At 47.5% G+C, this 18,023-nt stretch overlaps 1 protein-coding gene across 1 annotated transcript; it reads left to right on the top strand.

The window, feature by feature from the left end:
• The first annotated feature begins 3,621 nt into the window (after nucleotides 1–3,621).
• Nucleotides 3,622–17,405, top strand: ABCC10 (ATP binding cassette subfamily C member 10). Its single transcript, XM_065729095.1, has 21 exons — nucleotides 3,622–3,807; nucleotides 4,722–6,090; nucleotides 7,016–7,243; nucleotides 7,468–7,624; nucleotides 7,961–8,100; nucleotides 8,304–8,383; nucleotides 8,510–8,681; nucleotides 9,634–9,732; nucleotides 9,956–10,145; nucleotides 10,508–10,585; nucleotides 10,957–11,145; nucleotides 11,577–11,712; nucleotides 12,096–12,291; nucleotides 12,450–12,793; nucleotides 12,957–13,126; nucleotides 13,440–13,600; nucleotides 14,016–14,269; nucleotides 14,579–14,724; nucleotides 15,198–15,295; nucleotides 15,472–15,584; nucleotides 16,925–17,405. The coding sequence occupies exons 1-21, from the start codon at nucleotides 3,647–3,649 to the stop codon at nucleotides 17,058–17,060; spliced, it is 4,617 nt and encodes a 1,538-aa protein (XP_065585167.1). The 5' UTR covers nucleotides 3,622–3,646; the 3' UTR covers nucleotides 17,061–17,405.
• The last annotated feature ends 618 nt before the right edge of the window (nucleotides 17,406–18,023 follow it).

Below are 18,023 nucleotides of genomic sequence, written 5' to 3'. Positions count from 1 at the left end.
TTAAGATTAGTACTGTAGTTTGGGTCTAGTGGTGCAGAGGAAGTTTAAAGTTCTCAGCTCTTTGCAAGTACTCAGGGTCAAAAGTTGAGCAAAGTCCTTGTCTGCTTTGCAGAAGTTTGTAGTACTCTGTGATGGATGGTCCAGACTCACACTGAACAAAGGAGGTTCCAGTCCCTCTGCTCTGCTATCAGTTCAGCTCTGAAACTGCTGTTTGGAATTACCGAACTCATCTCGGTTAGAGGAACTTGCAATTAGCTGTTGCTTGGAGAGATGCTAGCTAATTGGATGCTGAGGGGCAATGTTGGGGTAATAAGGTGTCTGAATTCTTGTGAGGCCTGAAAGTCACAGCAGCAAATCACACTGAGAAGTGAAAGAACAGAGTAAGAAAAGTCAGCAGTAGCAATGTGTGAATAAGTAAACAGAAATCAGTAAACTGATGTTAATTCAGATTGGGATGCAAGTGAAAAACAACATAGAGAAAGACATATCTTAATTACTGTTTTTTACCCTCATTTGTTTGAGCTGAGAATAGACATAGGGCTGTGAGGCAGCCAAACAGCACTCCCTCTAATGTCAAAATGCTGGGTTATTAGTAAGAAGACAGGCAATTCTGTGTTTTTGTGACAAAGTGAGGGTTTTCTTGTGAGAAATTATAGTGGAAAATATTATCCTGTCTTTTGAACTTTGCATTATTTTTTTCCCTTGGAAAGCAGTGTGAATTAAGTATGTTGTGTTTTCGGGTTCAGTCAAAGTAATTCATTCCTGAATGATTTTGGTATGGGCCAAGTAATCAAGTCAGCCTTTGTCATGATGTCATGGAATTTGATAATGGTTCAACTGATATGGGAGCCCTGGCTGCAAAAGCACAGAAAATGCATCCAAATAGACAATTTTTTTCAGAGATTTTATATCTATAATCACAAGGTGGGTATTTCTGGATCTAAGGCTTGTCAAGACTGGCTTCATTTTCAGTTCAGTATTTACTTTTAGCTGGGAAGTGGAGCATGGGGCATGGAGCCTATGGTCCTTCCCTGACTTGAAGTCCTGGGAAGGGTTAATAATGTGTTAAATAATCTGTTACAAAATAAACTCATAAGAAGAGGTGAGAGGACAGCCTCTCATTGCCAAATTATTTTTCTTCACTGTAGAAAAACTCTGTTGGAAAAACTCTGACTAGTAGACAATTAATAAAATCTGGCCTATGTTGGCCTCTGGGGAGAGTTATTAAACCTGATGATTATTTTTTGTTTGGATGCTGTAATTATTTGATATATGCTAGGTGTATCTATAAAGCACAAGGTACTTGTAAGCAGTACATCCACAGGCCTCTATTCCATGTGGTGTGTATCTTAAGTCAGACACGTGGCAGTAAATGTCATGGACAGACAGCAGCATTCAGGAAGGTGAAATAGCTGAAAGGAAGCATAAAAAGGAGGGATGTTTACATTCTGGCCTTACTCCTTGAACGTGCTTAGGCAGAGCAGGCACTAGTGATTTCAGATTAGCTGGAGTGGATTAGTATTCTCAGAGGCATCTGAAAGCTGATCGTCTTTCAGCCCAAGTGGAGAAGTTCAAGGGAGAGAGGGTGATCCTTTGTCCTGGTATCTGAGGACTTTTTTGTGTGTGTGTCTTACAAGGTCGGGGAATTTTTGTTATTATTTATTTATTTTTCATTTTCAATTAAATAAGACATTTGAACCATGAGATCTGAAAGTGTCGCTTGCGTGCAGCTCGTGCTTCTGTCTCTCGTGTCTCTATTTGCTGACTTGAGAATTTGCTTATTTCATTTTTTTGAATGGAAGCCTCCTTGGATGCAGAATACATGGAGTAATTATCAAGACCTCTACAGTAAAGCTTATTCTGAGAACCTCTGAATGGCCTTCAGGAGGAAGAGCAGCCTGACCAGAGGCACTTATCTAGTACAGAGCAGTAGCTTGCTTGGACATGAAAAGGCATCATTGCAACTCTGACACGTTAAGGACAATAAGATATAAGAATCCTTAAGATAAAAATTAAACAGTATTATACAGGGAATTAGGAAAGTAATGCTATGCCAAGAGGTTGATCTATATCAGAGCAGAAATTTTTGTCCCTCTTTAGATGTTCTAAGGCAATAAGGGCTCTTGGTAATGAATATCAGTCTCTTTTTTTCCTCTTTACAAGACAGTCTTCATTCCAGCTTAAGTCTCTGTGCATCTGAGAGCAGGAGCAATACATCAGCACTGATTTCAGTCCCCACTCTGAAGCCGTTTTTCTGATGTGATGAGTACAGAGGGTACTCAAATCTCCTGCAGAGAGGACAGAGAACCAGTAAAGTTTGACTAAAAGAAGAAAAAAAAAAAAAAGAAAATCTTTTCTCACATGGTGAGAACAAGATCAGGGAACAGTGTGATGTGGAAGGAGTTCCTGAACTGCGTGGGATTTGTGTAGGGTTGGCAGATGCACAGATGGGTCTTCTTCATAAACCCGCAGCAGAAATCCTTGTGGTGGTGCCAGCTGCAATGCCTTTTGTCCTCCTACTTCTTTCCAGGAAACTATGATTAGAGGGTACCGTGGCCTCCAAGCACGTGCTCTTATCTCTTAACTCTGCTGCCTCACTCTTCTGCCTGGATTGCCGTGCAAGAATATCTCTGACCTTTTGCTTCCTCAGCACTCCACCAGTATAACGCTGGTAAGCTCAGAGAACGCCTTACTGCCTCTCCCAAGAGCTGTGTGTCGAAAGTAAAATTGATTACCGGCGACTGACAGGGATGCACTAATTTTCCCTGGTAAGAGTGCCGAGGGAAGGTTTGGGGAAGTGGAGCGCCTGCTGCTGTCAGCAGTAGCAGCGCGTCCTCCCGACCGCAAAGGGGCGCAGGAGGCGCCTTTCCCCTTTCTCCTCCACGTGGGCATCGCGGAGCCGGGGGAGGGCCTGGCCCAGCCGAGGTACGGCGGGGGGCAGGGGTCAAACTTGGGCTGCAGCGCTCCGTTATGCCGGCTCCTCGCAGGGCTTCGTGCCTCGGGGCCGCGTCGGTGCGGGGTGGGGGAGGCCCGGAGGACCCGGCGTTCGGCTGGGTCTGGTCGGACGGTGTGAGGCCCGAAGCGGCCCTCGTGCGCTTCAGTATGCAAAGCAGAGCACGGGACCGCAAATCCCGCAGCTCTCCCGGCCCTCCTGCACGGATCCCGGCACTCGGGTGTGAGCTGGGGGGTGCCTGACGTTACGCGTTGCCTTAAGGAGCACCTTTGTGCGCCCCCTTTTGAGGACGCGTAGAAATAAAACTGGTAGATGATAGTTTAAGCGGTTCAGAACGTTTTGAGGCCGTATGCAGGTAGGCCAATGCTTCCTGATGTTGATTTGGCAGGAGCTGGCTGTGCAAGCACACTTGGCCTGGCAGTGAGCAGCGAGTAGTACTTTCCCGGAGCAGTGAGGTTCTGGGGTGGCTGCAGGAGGCAGCGTGGATCCAGCTTGCTTGTTTTGCAGAGCAGCTGATAAGACACCAGGTGTGCAATAACCCTGGACTGCCCGACCCAGGAAGCTGTTTCTGGTCCTATGTCCATTCCTTATCGCAGTCCATCCTGAGCGGGGCTGTGCTCGTCCCGTGTCTCATGCAGTTTGCTCTTTTCAACCTCAGGAGCTCTATCTCTCACGTTCAGCTCCCACTGAAGGATGGAAAACATCCTGGCTGGTTTGTGTGGGACCAGCCCAGAAGACCCACTCCCTGTATGGGTTCATGGCAGAGTTGGCCATTGCTTTAATCAGCTGGCATTAAACGTGGTTCCTCATGTGGTCCTTGCTGCGGTCAGCGCCTGCTTCCTTGGCACTCCAAGGTATGACAACTCACTTGTCTGGCATTTGGTTATTATGCAGGACTGGAGGTGGGGTGCAAGGGCTGGAAATTAGTTCTCCTGAAATGTACTGTGTATGTCATTAGAGACACAGTGTTATAATGCCATTATGTTTGTCAGTGTCTGTCCTAATTCTGAGTACTGTGTTCAGCCCTGGTCACTCCTTTGTAGAAAGGTAACCAGAAAGAAAAGAGGGTCTTGAGGATAAAATAACCGAAAGTAAGTGAAAATAATCTCAGTAAATGAAGGTTGAGAAAACTGGAAGTTTTCTGGACAAGGACTTAAATACCACATGGAATGAAAGATGTATATGAGGTACTAAAGAGTTCATTTAAAGAAAAAATAGTTTTCCTTCTTACTGTTTTCTTGAATTTGTAAGCATGACAATGTTCACTGATATTGAAAGGCCCGAAATGATAATGAAGTATTTTGCTGAGCAACAGATTGGACTTTACTTAGACAACATTATTGAAAGCAGAAGTGAGAAAATAATATTTCTAGAGAAAACATCACAAAGATGACAGAAATGTAGATATAGAAATGTGACACAGAATTTGATCATCCAGAGGTTAAATATAATTTTCTTTTAATCCTCAAGGACTGGAGCCTCATTTGACCACAAAATAACGCAGTTTGCAAACTAATTTCTGTAGAGGAAGGCTATTCTTTATAGCATCTGAATTTCTGGTATTCATCAGATATTGGTCTTTTTTGACCTGATCTAGTTTAACAATTCCTACGGTCTGATGAAGTTAGATATCTAGGGAACTGAATGCAAGAAGGTGAGGTAAGAGTGAAAGATGAAGGAAGGATGAGGGGAGGAAGAAAGGAGAGTGCTGACTGAGACATGATGAAATATCAACTGTGAAGATTTTCTCTCCTCTTTCCTTCTCTAGATCTGTCTCTGGGATGTCTTGCAGGCCAGGCTGGAGATGCAGAATTGCCACTTCATTTGTACTTGCTGGCCTACTCTTTGCTGATATAATCCCAGCCACTGTTTCTCAGCAAGAGGTGGGCCCTATGTACCTGGAAGTGCTAGCCAGTGGCATTGCTGCACTGACGTGGCTCACTCATGGCCTTGCTCTCATCATGCTCTGCAGGTCCATTCACAGCTCCACTAGGGGCCCTGCAGCCCTGGCTCTCCTCACTCTCTTACCACTGCCTTCTCTCCTCATCACACTGGTGTGGTATTGCCAAAGTGGGACAGCTTGGTCTCCTGCCCACACTGCGGTCTCCTCCAGGTTCATCATTCTCTGTCTGCAGCTGGCCTCCCTGCTGACATATGTGATTAGCTACCTCTTACCTGTTGCTGATAGGCACAGATTCCTCTCCATCAACAGCTCCTGGCAGCAGGATCAGCTCATCTCAGACCCAGGGATCTCAGTGTCAGATCATCAGGGAGTGGCAGAAGATGGTGAGAGCTGGCTCTCACGCTTCTTTTATGCTTGGATGAACCCTCTTATGAAACTTGGCTATCAGTGGAAGCTGAACCAACCACAAGATGTCTGTCTGCTTCCTCGAAAGCTTCAAGCTGCCAGGGTCTGTGATCAGTTCTATGCCTGCTGGCAGAAGAAAGCAGCTGTGCACCAAGTAGAGGAGGAGACAGTGTCTCTTACTAGCCCAATCATTGCTGGAGGTGATGGAAGTAGTGAAGCCCTGGACAGCTCACACCACACCCAGGAGGCCGTGCAACTCCTCTCAGTTCTTCATGCAGCATTTGGGCTTCGTTTCTACTCCCTGGGACTTCTCAAGCTGGCCGGTAGCCTGCTCAGTTTCTCAGGCCCTCTGCTTCTGAATCTGCTGGTGAACTTCATGGAGTCACGACAGGAGCCCTTGAGCCATGGGGTGCTCTATGCACTTGGGCTCTTTGCTGGCTCCTTCCTGGGTGCGCTCTTGCGGAACCAGTTCAGCTATGAGGTGCAGAAGGTGATGCTTATGGTGCGGGCTGCCGTCATCTCTGCCATCTACCGCAAGGCTCTGCGTGTTGGCTGCACCAGCCTTTCTCGCTTCACTGTGGGCGAAATCGTCAACTTCATGAGCACAGACACCAGTAGGTTGGTCAACTTCTGTCTTAGCTTCCATGAGGTGTGGAGCCTGCCCTTTCAGTTTGCAATTACGCTCTATCTCCTCTACCAGCAAGTGGGTGTAGCCTTTCTGGGAGGCCTGGCCCTGGCACTGCTGCTTGTGCCCATCAACAAAGTCATAGCCAACCGCATCATGATGAGCAACACGGAGATGCTGAAGCACAAGGACACACGGGTCAAGGTGAGTGGATGCTGGTGGCTCTAGGAATTTGCTGTTATATTTTCTTCCCACTTGTCCCTTGAGCACTGGCTTTTTTGGTTGCATGCATTGAATCTCAAGTGGCTGTACTGAATCATGATTTTGGGGAAAAGTGCTAGAGGGGTTCAAAAGTTTCAGGGTAAAGCACATTCCTGACCTGTAAGATAGAGAATCTCTAATGTTTGTCTTGCCCCGTGGGCAAATTGAAGTTCCCTTGCAAGGTTCCTCTTGTGCATGCAGTAGTTAAGGTGGGGCTCCCGATTGCTTCCTGTAGAGATGCTTCTAACCTTTTACTTCAGTAGTGCTGAGGTATCTGGCAGTCTGGACAAATGAAGTGATCATGGATGTGGTGGTTTTATTTCACTCTAGCTTGGCACCCTCAGTCAGCTTTTCCACAGCTGTTTGGGATTACTGAAGTATTTATCTTCCTGACAGAAGGTGCATCTAGTAGTATGGGATATGCTGGACCTCCTCCAGCTATTTCAAGATGAGTTTGCTAGGCATCTCTCTTGTTGCTTTTCTTTCATGTCAGGCCACAGGCACATCTCAGCTTGCTCTGTGCTCGCTGACATGAGAGCAGCACATGTTGTAGGGATGCCTGAGCTGCTGGATGTGAACCTGCTTGGCTGTGCATGCAGACTAGCTGGGAAGTTGTATAGTATTTTGCCTTTTTGTGAGCCTTTCAGGCACAGGTAGCTGAGCAAGCTGTTGGAATGAGTGAGAGCAAAGTTCTCAGCAGCTGCCACTTGAGTTTATATCTCTGTTAGCAATAAATGGCTCCTGGTATCTGTATCCTGGCCTTTAAGCAGGAGTAAACTGCAAACCTGGGTGCAGCCCAGATACCTAACTGGCATTTGGTGTGTTAAGAAGACACTGGCTACTCTATGCTTTCCCTCTTTGCCTGCAGCTAATGACAGAGTTCCTAAGTGGCATCCGTGTTATCAAGTTTTATGCCTGGGAGGAGCACTTCAGCACCAGGATAAATGCCTGCCGGGCTAAAGAGCTGCAGAAATTGCGAGCCATCAAGTACTTGGATGCTGTGTGTGTTTATCTTTGGGCAGCTCTGCCAGTTGTTGTCTCCATTGTCATCTTCATCACCTATGTCCTGATGGGTCACCAACTCACTGCCACAAAGGTGAGTGAAGGGGCAGATTCTAAGTGACAGTACTGCTCACTGTAAGTAGTAGAGCTCTGAATTTGTCTCTTGTGGTGGGACTACAGCCGTGAGGCATCTTCTCTTGCAAATGAAGTCAACCTGTGTGTCAACCTTTTGTGCTCTCAATCTTGAAACTATTTGGAGGATACAAGATGTGGGGGAGGTACTGCCTTTGTTTCACAGTTGTTTCCTTATCCATGCAGGTGTTCACAGCATTGGCCCTTGTGGGGATGCTCATTCTCCCCCTCAACAGCTTCCCATGGGTATTGAATGGGACTTTGGAAGCCAAAGTTTCCCTGGATCGAATCCAGCGTTTCCTTGAACTCATGGACCAGGACTTGGAAGCTTATTATGCCCTAGGTAATGGGGAAGGATGCTGGCAGGGTTGGGACTCTGGGCAGGAGGCATTTGGAGCAGAGAGCTGAGGTGTGAAAGGCAGGACTGGAGGGCAGCCATCTGTCAAAACCATGACTCAAGTTGTCAGAAGCGGAGTGTAAGCACTTCATTTCTGTCAAAAACAGAAGACAAAACCATAACATTTTTCTTTACCAAACAGGGTCCAGGGCATCCTGGACTGTGCTCAGTTTCTGCCTCTTCCATTTGGGAGCAAAGCTTTTGTGACTCACAAAGTATTTGTGATGCCAAATTCTTGTCACTCTATGGCATTCTCACTGTAGTGCTGCTATTTCCTTGCAGGTAGCCCTTCAGGTACACCTTCTGCCGTAGATATAAGAGGTGCAGATTTTTCATGGGTGCCAGTCAAAGAAGAAAGCACCAGCCAGCCCTTATCCACAGGCACTCTGCAACTTCACATTGAGAACCTCTTAGTGAGAAAGGTGAGCAGAAATGTAGGAGAAAACAGAAAGATGTCACTAAAGGAACTAGAGTGGCATGTTTTCCTGGTTTTAAGAGCCATATGCGAAGGTCTTCTCTTGGTCCAGAGATACAGGACACATATAATGTATCTCAGAGCTGAGAGGGACTGGAGGAGCTCCATGCTGTGTATTAGCATATCAGGTTTCTCCGTTTCCTCTTACAGGGAATGTTCCTGGGAGTTGTTGGAAAAGTTGGCTCTGGCAAGAGCTCTCTGCTTGCAGCCATCACCGGAGAGCTCATTAAGTAAGTAACATAAAGACTTCTCCCTGCCAAGTCCTTGCACATCGTGGCAGGCAGGGTGCTACTCGTTTATTGGTCATTTTGGTCTACTGACCTTTGTTTTTCCACCTGCCTCTGGTGTGCTTGCAGACAAGGTGGACAAGTATATATTTGTGACCTGGAGCAAGGATTTGGACTGGCCACACAGGAGCCTTGGATCCAATTTACCACTGTCCGTGAGAACATCCTTTTTGGGCGACAATATGATGCCAGGCTGTATGAGGAGGTGGTGGAGGCCTGTGCCCTCTCTGAGGACCTGAATGTGAGTGCCTGAACTGTAAAACTTCTTGGCTTCCTTAGCCATACATTCTGCCTGACATTCACTGGGAGGAGTTCTCATTCTTGCAGCCTTTAACCTGCTTTTCCAGTGCCTCAGTCACACAACTGTACTATGATTAACAGTCCCAGACGATACTCAACACCAGTTTTCATTAAGGTGCGAGATCACTGTGTTAGTGCTTTGGATGGGTTCCTCTGGGCTAAGCCAAAAACTCTTGATTCTGATGAAAGATACTCCTGCAGAGCATTGACTGCCAGGTTTTCAACCAGAACCTATCAGCAGCAGATGCTTTTTTGGATCAGCGGGGCTGAATCTGTGGTCCTTCCATCAATAATGTGTGTATTGTACACTTGAAACTTGTGGCTGTGTTAGCCAATGAACTTGCTGTTAGGCCTGGTGAGAAGCTAGCCTCCTTTTCTGAGTTTATAACCTAGACTCTGAGTTCCTGAAACACCAAGCACTAGGAGCTCCTATTTGCTTCAGCAGAAGCTGTGAGTACTGTACAAGGGCAAAGTATTTGTTTGAGAAGTGGTAGCCTACGCCGATGGGAGTGTTTCTGGCTGCTGAAATTCAATGGGGTTTTTTTTAGTGCTAAGCTGGGAATGGGCCCTGGCATTATGTTGTTTTAGGCAAAGCTACTGCTTTCCCAGATAAACCTGGGGCACAGTTTTGGAGTTGTCTCAAATCAGAAGTCATTCAGTGGGTAGTTTATATGTGGCCATCTATTTGGGAACATAAGAGAGTCTAGTGGCATAAATATTGCCAAGCTTGCCTTGACTGCAGAACCAGTGTATGTAGTGTTGCATTGTTTCATTTTTTGTAAGACATCACCCTAAATGTTACTGACAGAGTCAAGAGAGGGATCTCGGTGTTCTCATCTTTAGACCACAGTAGTTACCTATCCTTTTAAAGTGTATTTTCTTGAATGTTTCAGATTTTACCAGCAGGTGACCAGACAGAGGTGGGCGAAAATGGTGTGACACTCAGTGGGGGTCAGAAGGCTCGGATAGCCCTTGCCAGGGCTGTTTACCAGGTAAACAGCAAAGCAGTTGTGCTGTGCCTTGTGCCAAGTTGATTGTAAAGAAGTTGAAAGCATGCAGATGTACAGTGTGCTCTGGCTGCATGCCTTAAACTACTTTATGCTGGCCTGAAGGTGCTGGCAGTGTGCCACACTGAGGCATTTCCAGCTTTCTCTCCACCACTGCCTGCTCAGGCAGGGCCAGGAGCTGTATCCTTGTCTCTTGTCTTTTTCTCAGGAAAAAGAGCTTTACCTCCTTGATGATCCCCTGGCTGCAGTTGATGCAGATGTAGCCAATCATCTAATGCAGAAGTGCATTCTTGGAATTCTCCAACACAAAACCAGGATCCTTTGCACCCATAGGACAGAATTTTTGGAGAAGGCCGATGCCTTGTTGTTGATGGACAATGGCAGGATAATCAAGTCAGGTACAGTGGCTGTCTTCACAGACATCCGTTTGTGCCAGTTTGGAGTGGCTTGAGCAAAGATGGCCATCAGGGAGTAGGAGTAACTAGAGGAGAACCCAAGGAAGGATAAAGAGCTTGAGGACACTGCAAGTGGGCAAAGAAGACTGCATGGGAGGGAGCATACAGGTTCACAGATATAGACATGGAAAGCTGGTAACATAGAAGGCCATGGCAGGATAGATGAAGAAGAACTTTCAAGACAGTTGCTGTGGGTGAAAATAGGGAATGTCATGCGAACAAACCTGGGCCATTTCATAGAGATAATCAGGAAGAATCATCTATTTATCTCAGGCTCTGAGACATTTGCATGTTGTTCTTCGCAGGCCCACCAGCTGATATCCTGCCTCTTGTGGAAACTGTCCCCAAATTCAAGGATGCGAACAAAAGGCAGAATGATAAAGGTCTGTACGTGGCAAGCTTGGGTGTGGCTGGGATATACATATCATCTGAGCACCCAGATAGAACCTATACCTGATGGTTTTTGGCCTCAAAGCAGAGCTCTCGCACCTATGGCAGAGCTGATCTGTGGGTAATGTGTTCAGAGGGGAAGAGAAGGCCATCAGCTATTGGTCCAGTGTTTGAATCTGCTTTTCCATTTGTGGTTCAGATGTGGGTGAAAATCTGCCAGGATTGGTGCATCTATCATGAATGGGGAGAGATGAGGGAATAGAAGTCTTCATCACAGCCTTGACTTGCTCTGTTGCCACCAAGGAGCAGCTGCAGGAGGTAATCAGCTTCACACTGACTTTTGTGTTTGTTTCTGTCCCAGCAGACTCTGATGTGCAGGGCCAAGAAGTTACAGAGACAGAGGCAGAAGAATCATCGCAGGACAAATGCCTCCTCCAGAAGGAGGAAGAGAAGAAAGAAGGGGCTGTGGATTTTCAGGTCTACAAAGCATATTGGTTGGCAATGGGCAGCTGCTTAGCATTATCTATCCTCCTCTCACTGCTCCTGATGCAAGGTAAGGCAATGACCCAAGACCACATCTCTCATTAAATGTTCCTGTCCTCTTTTTTTCCTGGCTGTATGGAATCGAGGGAAATAAAACAGTTGGAAGTTTGATCATTCTCTCCACACCAAGAGGAACCCTTTTCCACAAACTAAAATAGTATGTTGGAAATAGTGAGAGAGTATGTGGGAAAAGGATCTAGCTCTCATTTGCTGCTGAAGTTGTTTGTCTGTTCCTTTATCAGTTCACTTTCACTGCTATAGATCCATGGCAGTTTTCTTGCTCCTGCTCTTTTAGTAACAGTGCAGAATGAAAGCAGGGAAGGCTGGACGGGGCAGTGTGACAATAACAGAAGTTACCCAGCTGCTTCCCTTTCAACTTTTCTGCTTTGTATTTGCTGACTTGAAGATTGAATTCTTTATGCAGCCTGTTTCTCTCTGTAGCATCCAGAAATATCTCGGATTGGTGGCTCTCACACTGGATCTCTAGCATATCCCAAATGGCAAATGCCTCTGTGATGGTCTCTTCAGCTTCCCTGCCTTCCACAAAGCTGCTTCTCTTCACCGTTTCTGGGCTTGTGTAAGTGAACACTGGGCAGGAGACGCCGAAGGAAACACACTCATTTACTCATTTTGCCCTTGTACATTTCCTGTGAGTACCATTCTTGAGACTGTCCCGTTACCGGCAGAGGATCTGTAAAACTGCTTTGAGAAAGAAAGAATTATATCTCTATCCAGACAGGGAATTTATGAGGTGCCTGTAGTGATTGTAACCTGAGGCTGATGGAAGACCTATGGCTGCACAATAATCAGTACTTGTCTCAGCAGGGTGAAAGAGGAGTTTCAGGCTAAAATATCCTGGTTTCCCCTTGAGTCTGCTTTTGAGTTCTTATGCCCTGGGTGTGATTTTACTGCCATGGGGGACCTTGGCAGATTCATAATCTTCTTCCTTCTCTCTTCTAGCTCCCCGATTCAAACTCTGAACACAGCCCCAGTCTCTTCCAATGATTCGGTGGATGTGAATTTCTACCTAACAGTTTATGGGGGCATTGCAGGGGCCAACTCTCTCTTCACCATTTTTCGTGCCTTCCTCTTTGCTTATGGCACTATCCGTGCTGCCACAGTCATTCACAAACGACTGCTCCAGAGAGTTATAAAGGTAATGGTCAGAAAATCTAGGACAGGACAGAATTCTGCACTGATGTTCTTCTTGTAGTTTGGAGTAAGGGTGTGAGAAGCAGGTTTCTGCTGTTTTTATCTGATGTGCTGATTAGCTGCCCCTGACTGAGTCTTGCTTTCTCAATCCTCTGTTGTCAGGCCACAGTCACCTTCTTTGACACCACACCAACAGGCCGGATCCTGAACCGCTTCTCCTCAGACCTGTACTGCGTGGATGACAGCTTGCCATTTATCCTTAATATTTTCTTGGCCAACATGTATGGGCTTTTGGGCCTGCTGGTGATAATCACCTATGGTCTTCCTTGGATTGGCCTGGTCTTACTCCCTTTGGCTGTTCTCTACTTTTCCATCCAACGCTATTATCGACGCACATCGCGGGAACTCAAGCGCCTTTACAGTGTTACCCTTTCTCCCATTTACACTCATTTCTCAGAGACCCTCTCAGGACTGAGCAGCATTAGAGCCATGAGGGCAACACAGAGGTGAGTGGAAGGAAAGAGCACCCAGAGAGCTGGAGTTTTGGTTCTATAAATCAGGGTCTATGTTCTGATGTGGAACTAGTTACGGGGTGGCAGGAATGCCTGTGATCTTGAGTGGTAGCTCAGGAGGGCTGAGTGTATGTTGTGTCTGTTGTGCTTTTACCAGGTTTGAGTTGGAGAATCAGCTGCGCCTAGAACAGAACCAGCGCTGCCTCTTTGCCAGCAACACAGCAATGCAGTGGCTGGACATACGCTTGCAAATGATTGGGGTTGCTGTGATTACAGCTATTGCAGGAATTGCCATCATCCAGCACCAGAAGCAGCTAGGAAATCCAGGTAGGCTGCTGGGATTGTTCTGCATCCATCCTTAGACTGTGGCCCAGGGATTCCTTTTCTGTCAGCCCAGAGCTGCACATCTCTGTATAGCAGAGTAAGATCCAGAGCTCCTGCTCCTTGTCACTCTGCATTTCACTCACAGTGTGATGCTTTGTCTCCTTTTCCTCCTTTTACATGTCTCCACCCAACAGTGAGATCCTGCACTCCAGAGTGCTGACTGCTTTCTTGTTTTTTGTTTTTGTTTTGTCTTACCACCAAGATCCCAGCTCCTTCCATGCCATTAACATACTTGCTTATGTTTTTGTCCTCTCAGGACTTGTGGGCCTGGCTCTCTCATATGCCCTGTCTGTCACAAATCTGCTCTCAGGCCTCATTTCCAGTTTCACTACAACAGAAACTATGATGGTGAGCGTGGAGCGTACAGAGGAATATACCACAGACATCCCCATGGAGCCCCAGGATAAACTGGTCCAGGTAAAACCTTAAAAATGTATTCAGGGATTGGCCCATCTTCTGGCCCTGTGCCTTGTGGTTTCTTCCTGGGGGAGATCAAAAGGTTACAGTGAGTGGCTGGAAGGTACTCACCCCCCAAATCTGCTTTGATCATGCACCCTTCACCAGTACATCCTCAGGGGGATGAACCTCGGGCAGGAGTTGTTAAAGGCTAGAGTGATGGAAAAGGATAAATAAGCAGAAGGGGGTTTAGGGCTAAGTTGTGAGAGGGAAAAAAAAAAAAAAGGTGTAGAAGGAGACAGTCTGAGCTGCACCTTGAGTCTGTTCAAAAGCCAAGCAGTCATCCAAAGGGATGAGTGAGGTTTGGCCTATGTGGAGGTGGGACTGAAGATGACAGTCACATTCATGCTCTGTTTCACTCTGGTACTTCTCTTAGGTTGCTGCTGACTGGCCAAGCCAAGGGCTTGTAGAGTTCCAGCAGGTGGTCCTGGCCTACCGAACAGGCCTTCCCAATGCACTTGATGGAGTGAGCTTCACCGTGTACCCTGGAGAGAAGGTGGGGATTGTGGGTCGCACAGGATCTGGAAAATCCACCCTTTTCTTGGCGCTATTCCGCATGCTGGAGCTGAAAGCAGGCCATATTCTCCTGGATGGTGTTGACAGCCGGCTGGTGGGCTTGGAGGAACTGAGGTACAGAGGGCAGAGCAGAGCAGGGGGCAGCCCAGGGGGTCTGGAAGCTGAGAGCTGGCACTGGTTGGATGCCAAAGGGAAGAGTCAGGAGGAAAGGGCTTACTCCCTTGTCAGGAACAGTTTCTCACAGTTGCTTTGTTGTTTCTGTAGAGCTGTGTTAGGGAAATCAAGTTGAATATGTGACCTAAACTCTATCTCTGTGCCTTTAAGATACGCAGCCAAGGCATGGTGGGGGTTGGGAAGGGGAAAAAGGCAATTGCTTTTCTGCAAAACACACCCCACGTTCCCTCAGCTCTCCTTTGCTTGTAGATCTAGGCTGGCCATTATCCCCCAGGATCCATTTTTATTCAGTGGTTCAATCCGGGAGAACTTGGACCCTCAGGGAAAGCAGACAGATGCTGAACTCCATGAAGTGCTAGAGCAGTGCCACCTGCGGGATGCTGTTACCCAGATGGGTGAGTTGGGAACCAGTGTGGAGAGGTTGGTGAGCCCTGCTACTGGGAGGGGAGAGAAAGCCTTTTTTTGGTCAAGGAGCTGAGGAAAAGGGGCCAGGTAGATGTGGCAGGGAATTTGTTAGATGAGGCCCTGCTAGCATCAGCAGGAAAAGGGCAGTGAGACCCCAGTGGCATTCCCAGAGATTTAGTAGCAAGAGTCTGCCAGGTGATTGATTGGATGGCAGAAGCTTACTGATGAGCCTAGGCCCCAGTGAATGCAAGGCGGAGCCTCAGAGAGATGCCATAGCCCTGGTTCTAGCAGCGCATTGTGTGTCTCTGACAGATGTTGCTTGCATACAAGCAGGAAGTCTTAGATTCCAAAAGCTTGGGACTGAGCAGGATTGGGATTTTGAGTGATGCTGGGAAAAAGCCAAGGCTGGGGGAGCTGTCTACACAGAACGTGGTGTGGTAACTGCTCATCTTGACCCCTGCAGGTGGATTGGACAGTGAGCTGGGAGAGAGAGGAAAGAGTCTGTCTGTGGGTCAGAGGCAGCTGGTGTGTCTGGCAAGAGCCCTCCTGACACAGGCAAAGGTGAGTGCCTGCCTCCGTCAAAGCTGCAGATCATGTTGGCACAACAAGGCAGGATGCTCCAGGCAGGGATGTGGTGGTGATGGATGATTTGTGCTACTTTGTTACACTGTCCCTTGACAAAGATTGGGTCTCCTCAGTGATATTTGAGTGCCCCCTTCGCTCTCTATCCCTGACAGGTGTTGTGCATTGATGAGGCCACAGCCAGTGTGGATCAGAAGACAGACCAGCTGGTGCAGCAAACCATCCGCCAGCGCTTTGCTGACAAAACTGTTTTGACAATTGCTCACAGGTATGGAGAAACCATCACTCCACGTATAAATTAATCCTGACACAGTTTTATGCCCTCAGAGGGAGCAGTGGCTGTGCCTGCCATGACCTGAGTTTGAGCTGAGCAAGGTGTTTAAAACGTTGTACCTAGGACAGAAGGAAATACTGTATGGCCGATGGCTCTCCTGGGCACTGCCTGCTGGGACCAGAGAGTGAACTAGGTCGTGTGGTTCTGCCTAATGGGGTGAGGAGCAGTGGAGAAATACCTTGCAGAAAGCAGCAGCTGGCTCTGACTCAGTAGAGGGCACTGCAGGACAACCAAAGGCAAAGGGCTGCAGACCGCTTCTGGCCGGGTGAGGCAGAGCGATTGGTAATTCTGTTCTCCAGACCTTTTAGTGTTGGTCCCAGCCTGCATCTGATACTGACAGGCTAGACACTGCCCAGGGAGCACAGCAGCAGCGCTTGCTCCACAGCCAAGAGATCTAATGTAAGAGTCGAGGCAGAATATGGGCACTAACATAGGAGTGCAGAACGCAAATGCTGTAGATACTGAGAAGGAATAGGTCAGCAGTGTCCTTTGACCAGTATGCTCCCACTGTTGCCAAGTGGAAGAGAATTTGGAGGAAGGTCATGCAGTAGTACATAGGGTGTTTTAGAGGGAACTGCTTCCCAGCACTAGATTTACCACAAAAATAAAAATCAGACAAGCAGGAGACAGGGGATGTTGTCAAATGGGAGTGGTGGATAACAGGCAGGGTGGTCCAGGCCTTGCAAGGGAACTGAGTGGGTCTTGTTAAGTGGATTAGATAGGGAGGCAGGAGATGAGAACGTGATTACAACGCTAGGGAGATTATGCAGGGCTAGAGTAGGAAGGTAAGCACACTGTGGGCTTAGGTGTGTGTTTGGGGTGCAGTCAAGTTTCTTTGATGAAAGAGCAATTACTGAGGAGAACCAGCAGAGGAGGGAGTGACAGAAGGGTAAAGCACCAGGACTTGGTTGGAAATGGCCCCAGCCACTTTTCCACTGGAACAGAGACAGGGTAGAACACTAAGGAGGGAGAGGTGATGATGGGATTTTTTACCTGTGGTTGTTCCACACCATTCTGTTTTGAGTAAGCCGTTAATTGGATGGGCAAACAGAAGCAACTCAATAACTCTGCTGTGAGGATAGAAACATCTCATATTTCAGTGGTGGATAAGAGGCTCCCTGCGGGAGAATTGGACTGCAGCATGTGCCTGAGTACATAAGGAGAAGCTCTGAATCTTGGCATGTCTTGAGTCAGTTCTTGACAGCAGATGAAGCAGTGTGTGGAGTTCCTCCTCATCTTCAACTAATGTGTGTCCTGACGTCTGCTGTCCACAGGCTGAACACCATCTTGGATTCAGACCGTGTGCTAGTGATGCAGGCTGGAAGAGTGGCAGAACTGGATTCACCTGCCTACCTAAGCAAAAAGGATGGCTCCTTGTTTCAGCGCCTACTGCACAGCGGGCAGCAGTGACCTCCTTCCGGGGCTGGAGGTCAGGCAGCCCTTCTAGGTCTGTCTGCCTTTCCTCTTGCCTCAACTTCGAGCCCCATCCCTGCAGGGCCAGGAGCTGCTGAGGTGAGAAGAGGGGTTGTTGCTTTCTGCTGACAGCAACTGTGTGTCTCAGGAATGGAAGCATGGCACTGTATTCTTTCCTTTAGTAGGGAAAATGTGAACTGGTGCTTAGGGCCATGTGAACCGGGCTGGTTGGGCACTGTTCCCCCTCCAAGGCTTCCCTTTGAGATTACAGAGGGCTTTTCTGCTCACTGAAGAATCAGTGATTCCTAATCTGAGACTCAGTCACATATGCAATTTGAAATAAAATGGTTGAAAATAAAAACATTCTTGTGAACTTCTGTTATTTGGGTCCCTTTCCCCTCCAGACATAGACTTGCTTGTAAGCTGCAGGAGTGATGCCCTCTGCACTAAGACAACCTTCCTTCTTGCTAGAACTTCCAGGTAACGTTGGCTTCTCTGAGTACCCCAGAAGGCTGCACCCCGGGATCTTGCTGCTTTTTCTCTGGCTTCCTTCTGAAAGGCCAGAATGCAATGACATTAAAGGCCCTTAAGGCTAGCTTATTCCAAGACCATTTTTCCTAGTGGAACTCCCTTTGATTTCTCCCCTGCTCTCAGCTGTGCATACACACGACTTCTTTCAATTAGAGGATCTTGCTTTTCCTGTCAGCATGCTTTGACTTGGTCTTGGCTTTTTCCCTTCTCCCCAGAATTCTGAGACAACACATTGCAGCTATTACCCTGTCCTGTGGCAGGTCCCTACCCACTGCAGCCATGTCCCTCTTTGCTCAGTGACAGGTAATGCTGACCTCAAGTTATGCAGCTTCAGATTTTTTGAGATGTTAAGATGAAAGAGGCCCTGAGAAGATCTCAGAACTTCTCCTAGCAGGACAGTGGCCAGGGCAGTGAGGTTGAGGGCTTCCA

Source organism: Cyrtonyx montezumae, unplaced genomic scaffold (genome assembly GCF_038088225.1).
Source record: "Cyrtonyx montezumae isolate F1298 unplaced genomic scaffold, pur_monq_1.0 scaffold_0, whole genome shotgun sequence".
In the NCBI taxonomy this organism is placed as follows: domain Eukaryota; kingdom Metazoa; phylum Chordata; class Aves; order Galliformes; family Odontophoridae; genus Cyrtonyx; species Cyrtonyx montezumae.
Note: the sequence above shows the minus strand (reverse complement) of the source record. Positions and strands in the feature narration are given on the sequence as shown.

Bases quoted from the DNA above. Each gene is read 5' to 3' on its own strand.
- ABCC10 (XM_065729095.1), top strand. From the start codon at position 3,647: ATGGAAAACATCCTGGCTGGTTTGTGTGGGACCAGCCCAGAAGACCCA. The intron at 11,713-12,095 runs GTAAGTGAACAC...TCTCTCTTCTAG, and splicing joins TTCACCGTTTCTGGGCTTGT to CTCCCCGATTCAAACTCTGA. The intron at 12,292-12,449 runs GTAATGGTCAGA...CTCTGTTGTCAG, and splicing joins TGCTCCAGAGAGTTATAAAG to GCCACAGTCACCTTCTTTGA.